This window comes from Ranitomeya variabilis, chromosome 2 (genome assembly GCF_051348905.1).
Source record: "Ranitomeya variabilis isolate aRanVar5 chromosome 2, aRanVar5.hap1, whole genome shotgun sequence".
NCBI classification, from domain to species: domain Eukaryota; kingdom Metazoa; phylum Chordata; class Amphibia; order Anura; family Dendrobatidae; genus Ranitomeya; species Ranitomeya variabilis.
In genome coordinates this window covers 243,548,514-243,558,664 of record NC_135233.1, presented here as the reverse complement: position 1 = coordinate 243,558,664, position 10,151 = coordinate 243,548,514, and the positions used below count along the sequence as shown (strand labels likewise).

At 39.9% G+C, this 10,151-nt stretch overlaps 2 protein-coding genes across 3 annotated transcripts in view; one reads left to right on the top strand and one right to left on the bottom strand.

Moving 5' to 3' along the window:
• Positions 1–545: 545 nt before the first annotated feature.
• The window catches only part of ADAMTSL2 (ADAMTS like 2), a 44,027-nt gene continuing 34,421 nt past the window's right edge, over positions 546–10,151 (top strand). The window contains exons 1-7 of the mRNA XM_077281491.1: positions 546–638; positions 5,685–5,803; positions 6,776–6,918; positions 7,189–7,264; positions 8,419–8,521; positions 9,406–9,551; positions 9,663–9,786. Coding sequence (XP_077137606.1) covers positions 5,687–5,803; positions 6,776–6,918; positions 7,189–7,264; positions 8,419–8,521; positions 9,406–9,551; positions 9,663–9,786 — 709 coding nt within the window. The 5' untranslated portion in view covers positions 546–638; positions 5,685–5,686. The remainder of the gene's footprint in view (positions 639–5,684; positions 5,804–6,775; positions 6,919–7,188; positions 7,265–8,418; positions 8,522–9,405; positions 9,552–9,662; positions 9,787–10,151) is intronic.
• FAM163B (family with sequence similarity 163 member B) overlaps positions 8,452–10,151 on the bottom strand; it is a 151,623-nt gene continuing 149,923 nt past the window's right edge. Inside the window, exon 7 of one of the 2 annotated variants that reach the window (XR_013221212.1) lies at positions 8,452–9,174. The gene's annotated coding sequence lies outside the window, so the exon portion shown is untranslated. The remainder of the gene's footprint in view (positions 9,175–10,151) is intronic. The other variant, XR_013221213.1, reaches the window with a different exon arrangement.

Sequence of the window (10,151 nt, the reverse complement as noted above, 5' to 3'; positions counted from 1 at the left end):
GCTCTTTATTAGAGTATTACGTCTATATTACTCGAATATTATATGGTCATATTATGTCGGCTCTATTACCTTAGCATTATATGACAGTATTATGTGGACTGAAATTAAGTGGAAGCTATCTAAAATGGAAGCAGGGGTGCTCTACTTTGCTTGTTACTCTGGCCATCTGGAGATGCCCTTTAAGTAACCAATCAGGTAATTCTCTTCTCTCTCTACAACATTTCTCTATCATCACCCAAGCAGGAATTTTAATTGTAAAAAAGCCTAAAAATGGCCAGACTTCTGCAAGCCAGCTTAGTGGTTAATGCTTTGTTTATGAGTGACGTCAGGGCAGACAGTAAGACAGACTTAAACAAAATGATAAAGGCATTATTGCCATGAGGGGGATACATGGTGGGGATTTGGGAAGAGGGGCTGTGGGTGGAGAGTGTGGAGAAGAACAGGGAAGAAGGAGGGGGCTATTATAGAGAGTCAATGAATAAACTCTGAAGGAGGAGAGAAGACAGGAGAGCGTGAGGTTCAACTGTGGCTCCAAGTGTGAATTCCTCACAGCCTGTCTGACAGCAGCTATAAAAGAGAGGAGCAGTGACTGGGGCGGCACAGACGACACAGACAGACACACTGCCAGGGACAGACAGGTACTATTATACTATTATACTCCATGTCATCCAGTGCATTGCAGTGCTCAGGAAAGGAATTCACATGTAGCAGAGCTGAGTAGTATCACTGTGCACTGCCTGGGGTTCTGCACTGTCAAGATTTATGGCTAAAATGGAAAGTCATATGTGTGTGTGTATATATACATATATATATATATAAATATATATATATATATATATATATATACACACACACACATATATATACGTATAGTATAGTATATATATATAACTATGCTGAGTGTGTATAGCTGTGACACCACCTGTCAATCACTCCTAGTCACTTGACCTCTGATCATTAGGAACAATAGCCCCCAAATAGTTTAGAGAGTTCAAAAAAGGTAAAAAAGAGTATGTATTCAAGTTTGTCTATATTTGCAACCTATTGTTTCCTGCTTTCAGCCCGTTTTAAAAGTAGGTGACTGCATGAACATGCTCACTTTAGCAAACACGCGTATGCATGTATATATATGTTTGTGCATATATGTGTATATTCACACCCGCATATACAGTATATATATATATATATATATATATATACATATATATATATATATAGGTATACACAAACATATGATGTTACTGTACATATATATATATATATATATATATATATATATATATATATATATATATATATATATATATATATATATATATACACACACACACACTGGTATTGGTTGTGAAGGTGGAGCAATATTCTTCTCTCCCGCTGTCCCAGTCTCAGGTATACAGGAGGATGAGATACGGGTTGCTGTAGGGTTTTCGCACTGTAGAATCCTTTTTATCAATCTGTGTATTTAGTGATAAACTGTCCTCATCAGATCAAAAGCTCACATCCAGTGTAAAGCAGCTGTATAGTATGTGAACCCCACCAAGCGGCTCCGTCTGTCTCAGCTTCCTTGACACTTGGTTGCAGAATACTCTGGTGGGATTGAATATTGGGGATAGGTTTTAATTGGGCGAAAATGCAGCAATACTTGAGCCATGGTGGACGATGTCAGGTTTGGTATAAACTTACTTACAGAGTACACCTGTAAATTCGGGATAGTTTTTAAGGCTGCTTCAGAAACTATCAGTTATGGAGTGCCAGGGTTTAATGTGTCTTATTTTTTTGAGTGGGCTATCTCATTTATTGCTTAGTATGTGCATGAGGTCCATGAAATTTGAACTAAATGGAATTTTTTAAGAAAAAAACAGGCTGCTCAATAAGTAGTTCTTCACTGTGGGTCAGGCTCCTGGAAACCCCACAAACAGCTGGTATTGGCGGGTAAAGTTTAGTCAAGCTACACATTTTCCCTGCAGCGGCCACTACAGGGCAAAGGTAGTATTACATGGCGCTCATTAAATTATTAATTAAATAATAGAGAGATGTCCCCCTTTATTATATCTTTATACTCTGATAGGTGGTAACATAAACAGGAGTTGTCTTAATGTTACAATCCCTTTAATGTTAATTAAAGGGTTGTTACTCATTTAAGTTTTGGGGCAAAACAATTTTTTGTCATATTTGTCCCCACTTTCAACAAAGTTTGCTTTCTATTTCCTCAATGTTGAGGGATGGTTGGTGCTTTAACTGCCACTCTGTGTGTACTCGTGGTATCTAGTGGTATAATTGACGACACACTATTTTCGGGTGTACCCTACTGACAGGTAACCTTTAACAACATGATTTAAAGTGATTATCCATAAAGAAAAAAAGTCATATGAAGCTACAATACATCATATAAGTTGATCACCCTGATGTAGTCCACCTCTATAAGAATGGAGCCTTCTGTGGTAGACACAATGAACCTATTAATTTGAATGGGAACAGTGTAATACTTTAATTCACCAGCAGTGGCCACTGTTGGATTAATGAGCAGGCGCATTGAGCTTCCCTAAATTGATCGTCAGGGATTAGAGAAGTCAGACCTGAAGTGATTAACTGAGTGGTTTCAATCTAGGAAAATGAAATAAACATATCTGACCATCAGAAATATTTCTGCCCCTCCTTTCTAATGAGGATAAAAGTTCCTTATTCTGCTAATCTGTGTTAGTCCCAGTGGCCAGCCCTTCTCCGATCAATCCTTTGGATAGGTGATAGCTTATTTTCACTGGACAACCATTTTAAGAGAACTTACACCTTTCCTCTTTCTATCTCTTCATGTCATAGCAATGACATTTTAAAAAGTGGAAAACTTTAATTATTTTAAGCGATGTCAACATTTTTTTCCAAATAGGTCCATATATATATATATATATATATATATATATATATATATATATATATATATATATATATATAAGCAGAGATAGTACTTACTCAGAGATCTCAACTGCAATCTGTGGAGGAAGTGTTCAGTTTCCCGGCATCACCTCCAGAGGGGAAGTGAAGTATTACACCTTTCACTTCAAAATCAGAGGCCGTTTGCCTAAAGCATGAAGGTGTTGATTCTTTCAGAGAAATGATGCACTAGCTAATAGATAAGGGTCATTAACAGATCCTGATGCCCCCTCCTCAATTTACATAGACAACCCCCTAATCATATTTTTAAAAATTGGATTTCAAGCTCAGTCAGTGCCTTTAATGGTTATTGATATTTTTATGAAGCTGTGATATACACAGTAAAATTATGATTTTGTAAAAAGACACTTTTAGGATGTGACACTTTTTTGTCTTGACCCCCTGTCCTATATAGGACCACCCTAGAAGTTCATTGTATGACTTCATTTTATTAACAGGACTAGCGCGTTTCACTTTAGACTGCATGCTCCAAGAGGGAGAATACTGGACAGCACTTCTCTAGAACAGTATAGGAGCCGAGTCTTTAGCCATTCCAAGATTTTTGACTTCACACTTTATAAATTGTCTGAAGGATCACCATTTAACGACCCCACAACAATGTATTGTTAACAGCATTCGATGGTTGTTCTTTTTTAGGTTTCACCTCCGCTAGTTAATCTGCGTGTATACTGTTCCTCCGCCGGAGGTTGCAGCCAGCTCCTTAAACTGTGGCTGTTCCATCTTCTCTCTTTCTTTCCTCCTTGAAAGTTCATGTTAGACGTCGCACTAAGCAGTGTTTCTTGGCCCGGTCCCAGTTATGTCTGGAAGACCTAATGAAAAGCAAGTGTGGGAAGACACTGAGACACCTGTCCGCTGAGGAACCGGCCAAAACCTCTGGGCTGAAGTTCATCAATGAATTAGTGTGCTTCTCAAGCAATCACTTAGAACAAAAATTGTAAGAATAAGGGGGCAAAGTGGTTAAATACTGACTGAAGACTAATAAATGTTTAGGGTAGTGGAACAAGGAGTATTTATTTAGAGAGGATGCCCAAAATTAGAAAAGCATGGCTGCTTTTTCCCCAAAACAGCGCCACACCTGTTTATAGGTTGTGGGTGGTAATGCAGCTCAGCCCCATTTATTTCAATGTAACTTAACTGCAATGTCAGACGTAACCTATGAAGATGCTTGGTGCTTAAAATGGTCTAGGGGTGCATTTTTTTGGGGAGGATATGCACCACGTTTTCAGAAATGGTGATTAGATGTTCATGAATTTGGCACATGCACTTACCAAAAGGTATGGCCACAATATAGAGCGATGAAAAAGTGCACAATATGAAAGCTCTCTACAGGGGATGATAAAGACAGAAGAGGGACCCTTTACAACTGCAGAGGTTGCACCAATAGTATGTCCATCACAGACCCTCTCTGTGTGCCATGTTAAGGGGTACAGTAGTCAAAATAAGGGGAATGTCCCCCTCAAAATCCATAATATCAATAGGGTCAGCCGCAACTTCCTCTGGCAATATCAACTGGTATGAAGATCTATGAGTGACCAGTGACCCTATTAAGAAATCTGCCCCTTCCCGATAGTCCTTGAACGTCCTAACTGGTAATATTCCACATTTCCATATTTTTGTTAGACTTCTTAGAAGAGAGACCCAAATTTAGGATAGCCATCCTAAAAGAATTCCAAACCCCATCCGGATAGGGATAAATCAATTTTTTTTAATCCCTAATGACATAAAAGCTTGAAGAATGACCATTTGTTCTGAGGACCATGGGTGGAGACAACGCTTCACGCCGTGAGATGATCCTAAGACGCACATGTTTGTTTGCTTGTTTTGAGAGCCGATGTGCGGAAGTTCTTGTCCCACGACACCACCTCCTGACTGAATGGAGTCTGTGTTAAGGCTGGGCTCAGCTCCTCCATGTAATAGTACGATTTGTTTCCTAGTCAAACACACTATGGCTGGAGATGAAAAAGTGACCCCAGGGCTTTTTACCTCAGCTGGGTGATCTGTGCCAAGGAAATGGATTTTTGCACATCTGGCCTCGATCTTTTCTTGACGTTCACTAGTCCTTGTAGATCATTGATGATAGTCTTGCTACTTCATTTTAATTTTTCTTTTAAAACTTTTTATTTTTGAAAATCAAAAAAATAATGTCATACATGGATACAACCATAGAGGAGATTAAAAAATTTGAGAGGTTCAAAATGTATATTTTTGGTAGGTCTTCTACTGGGGCCTATATCTCGATTCTCATTATGCTTGCCACTTCAAAATGGTTCTCAAACAGATTGCCACATGTGTAGAGCATCACAACCTCCTTCTTGTTCCCGGGTCCATCAAATACTCATGTAGTGGATTATAGAGAAGAAGATATCACCTCACTTGTCAACGTAGACTCAATGCCAAGACCAAGGGATCATCAGGGGTGTTGGAACAGGTTTAGATGTTCTCCTGAAGACAGGAGATGCAGGAAAAGGGGTAGTTGTCTTTAATAATGTAGGTGTTTTTACAAGGAAAACAAAGTTAGAAATTACAGCTCTAGTGCGTATTAGTTATATAGAAATACAGCATATGGTCAACTATGACTGTGTTGTATCATCTCTATGGCTCCTCCAGAGGCTTTCTCCAAAGTCCATTCTGAGTATTAGGCTCGTAGGAATGAAATCAGAACTATCTCAGATCTAGAGTCATCTACATTTTTATCACTTCTAATAATATCTTCACTTCTTTTTCTTTTCTTCTAGAAATGATCACTACTCATAGGAACCTGCAACCCGTCCTATTTATTACCAGACAAAGCTTGAGCAAAGCATGGATCCCACTTCTTATACTAATAGGAAATGTCACATTTTCTATCACACAAGTGAGTGTATTTTCTGGGCTTGCTCAGTTTTTTTTACAGTGTGGTTGGGCCAATTTTTAATCTATGATTGATTTCATTAAAGTGAAGCTGTCCGCAGGTTTTTTTTGCTATGTAATCTGATAGCAGGGGAAGAGATTCTTATTCCAGTGATGTGCCACTTACTGGGCTGTGTGTGGCTGTTTCAATAAAATCAGTGTTTTATCAGCAGATTATTATCACTATAGGACTACAGTAGGTGTCTCCTGCCTGCTAGTCATCAGCTCTGTGTAATCCTGCCCCCAACACTGATTTGCAGCTTTTTGTCAATGTACAATGTACACAGAATGCTGCCAATCAGTGGTGTGGGCGGGGTTATTCAAGGTTCGTCATTCTGAGCTCTGCTAGATCTGCAGCAAAGAAAAGTGTGATTGCATCAAAATGACAGTGAGCAGACCAGCAAGTGATACATCACTGGAATCAGGGTGTCAGCCCCTACATCACATTGCTGTCACATTTCCTTTAGGTGTAATAGCATTTTATAGATCCTGGTGACAACATGTGGAAAGTGAAATAGTAGGCTTGTGCTCCTGTATAAAAACCTTTGAGAGCTTTAGTGAGAGCAAAACATGGGAGGAAACAGTCTGAATGTCAAAATAATTAGAAAACAGGTAAGTGGTGAACTTTTGACCACTTTAGTAATTATTGTGGCTATGTTGAAATAACTTATTATAGCTCTACTCTAATGGATATTAGCAAAAATATTACGTTTGACCAAACACAGGTCATGATGTTTGTGTGGTTGGACTGGGCGCGTGCCTAATGAAGGGAGCACCTTTAGCCCAAATGGGTGGACACCTAGAGCTTGGAATGGGAGCATCACATAGTGTCCCTACATCCCCTTCTTTAACGATTACCCCTCCAATCTACTGCACAGGGCACATTTCTCCCCCCTGGACCTTATAAGTGTTTATTTTGTTTTTGGACTCAATTCAGGACATTGCTCAGGCCTCTAACAGCCTTGAAGATGGGACAGACGTGACAACGTTCTGGTGGGGAGAGTGGACCAAATGGACAGCTTGTACTAGAACCTGTGGAGGAGGAGTAAAGTCTCAAGAAAGGCATTGTCTCAGGCAAAGGTAAAAAAGTACAACAGCTGCCATATTATTATATTCTGGGGTTTGTACACATAGTTGTCACTAGGGGGTAAGCCATAGGGAGTGTCAAAGTAGTCTAAAGGCTCCTCTACCACTTAAGAAGACTCACATGTTAGGTGGGAGCCCTTTTATAGATTTTACTTTGGGGCCCAGGATCTTAGAGTTGCCTTATTTACAGGACTCATCCCTTTAAATATCTTCCCATTTCTATATGACATGGCAATGAGTTAAATCACAGTTTTATATTTCCAGGCGGAAATCTCTCAGTTCACTTGGAACTAAGAATTGCACTGGAACGTCTAAAAGATATCAGCTCTGTAAAGTCCAGGTAAGGAGTTACACAACTCCTCAAGTAATGATGTTGAGTAGCGCCACTATTGTCTGTAGGCTTTGTCTGGTATTGCATCTCAGCTTCATGTTATAAATGTATTTTTTAACTGGTGTAAATGCTACTGTTCTGTTCAATCCGGAGATGTTTTTTGTCCCTGCACCTCTCCATTCATGAGATATGGCCTTCTCTTCCCTTATATATAAATCTAGACTTCATAGCCAATTGGGCGTTGTTCTTAGCCCTACTATATGGTCATCTTCTCTAGAGGAACACGCCTTGTCAACTAAAAAGACTAAATTTGTCATGATCCAGGCTGAGTTTTGAGTCCTGTTTTCCCTTTGAACCAGTCTGGTCATGTCAAGAGTTAACCTTTCTTAGCCTCTGTCTGGGTTCAGGTTGGCTATTTATCGCCGCTGCTTCCTGCAGGCGATGTCAGTTATAGTTTTTGTCTAGTGCTGCTGTAGCTGACTCTGATTGCTCTGATTTGTCCTGCTGCGTTTGCTGTCTGAACCCATGTCTCTATTTCCCCCGTCTTGACTCCGTGTTTCCTTTTAGTGTGCTGACTCCTTGGTTTTGACTTGGCTTCTATCCTGATGTGCTTCTGTCTTTTGTCTTATTCGCTCCTAACCGTTACTGACTCCCTGGCTTGTCTCTGACTGTGAGTTTGCTTAGGATTTGACCAGGCTTTTTTGACTATTCTGTTGCCACCTGTGGTAGCCTCACTGCTGCACTGTAGGTCAGCTCTGTTTAGGTGCAGACCTGCTTCCTCTCTACTGCCATTTAGTGAAGCCTGCATCTGCTTGCAATGCAGCAGCATGACAAACTTATTATACAGGGAAGAAGGGGCCATACAGTATCTCAGGAATGGAGAGGAGCAGGAACAAAAGAGAAACAACGGCGGATTCAGAAAAGTGGCATTTACACCGGTTAAAATGACACATTTAAGGGAAGTGACAGGTCCTGTTTAATGCAAGTAATTACAATACCAGACAATGGGGGGCACTGATTTAAATACAATGTTTTGTTTTTCACGTTCAACTTTCAGTTTTTTGCAAATTATAATGTAATGTTCATATTGTGCCAGCGATTAAGTAGACTCGTTATTAGAGAATGATGAAACCTTGTGCTCTCCGGTGTGGGTTTCATTGCAGGAGTGTCCGAGTAACAGCAGGAGTTTCCGAGAAGAACAGTGCACATCTTTCAATTCTCACGTGTATAATGGAAAAACCTATCAATGGAAACCGCTCTATCCTGGTGAGTGTCATTGCATCTGTGATTTACAAGAGTAAATCATGAAATTACTGAGTCTTCTGTACATAGGGCAGGACTGAAGAAGCCATTTATAGTCAGTGTTTCACATCTTGGCCCTGCTAAACCAATGGGTATGACCTCATTACGGCGCACATTTCCATATGGTAAAATCATAGTCCTAGTATTGGAACGAGTTTTTAATGCCTTTACACACCTCTGTGGTGAGGACTGTACACACACAGCACGTGGTGCTGAAAGTAGGAAGTACTCGTTGACTTTGCTGGGTCTGTCCAGTGGTTTTAAAGAAAAACTCCAGGTAAAAGTCATACCATGTGTTGTTTCTGATGCAGGGTCCAAGGCGGTAGAAAGTGACCCCAGGGTTCTCCCCTTGGTGTTCTTTGATTCCTCTTTGTCATCTACTTGGATCTCTGTCATATTGATAACACAGTTGGCAATTTAATCTGAAGTGTTCCTTTAATAGTATCTGTCTTTGTCCCCAATAAAATTATTTAGAAGTTTCTTCCAATCAGGCTTCAGAATATTGCAGAAATTCGAATATCTGGGAGGAGCTTGCTTGTTGAGTTACGCCCCTGAATAAAACCTACTTTGTATATTTTTCAAGTATATGTCACGTTGTTCCCTTACTCAACTATTGGCTGAAAAAGAAGAATAGAATTGTTAGCTGACGGGCAAGAATACAGATTTAATTTAAAAACATGTTTATATATGATGATAATACAATTTTATTCCTACAGTCCCTATATAATGTTCCCTTTAATAGTTTCTATATATACCATATATTTAATCTTTTAGCTAGGCTACTAGTTGGTAAAGTGAAGGTGTTGTGTTGACGTTATCTGGACTTATCTAAGGATGTTGGGTTCTAGATGACTATGTGCACATCTCCAGCAAACCGTGTGACCTGCAATGCACTACAGTCGATGGTCAGAGACAGCTCATGGTCCAGGCTCGAGATGGGACATCCTGCAAATACAGTGACTACCGAGGGGTTTGTGTGTCTGGAAAATGTGAGGTTTGTTGGCACATTCCTATAGAACGTTGACCAATATATTTTTTTTAATTTTCAACAGATGCACGCTTTGCTGATTGGTCCATATTATATCTACCGTTCCTCTCTCCCCAGCCAATTGGATGTGATGGAGTTTTGTTCTCCACCCACACCCTGGATAAATGTGGTGTCTGCCAGGGAGACGGGAGCAGCTGTGTCCATGTCACTGGGAATTACCGGAAGGGAGCTTCCCATCTCGGTAAATGGTTCAAGGTTATCAACAACGTGCAGAATTCTGTCCCCACTTGTCACTTAATGAGTATTCTTAAAACTTTGTCAGTAAGAAAACTTTTGAAGCAGTAAGTCAACCCTATATCCTGGCTTTTGAATTCATGGGGACACAACTTTGGATCAGGGACTAAATGAAACAAAAATAAATGCAAAATGTTACATTGGCCAAAGCTCCAACTTGACTGTAATGTAACAACTTGTGCCAAAAGATATCCAGAAAAAGTGCTTTGGGTAAATACAGTTGCCCAATGACACCTAGGGCGCCCCTAGCGTTAGGCCACGTTCATACCATCAGTATTTGGTCAGTATTTTACATCAGTATTTGTAAGCCAA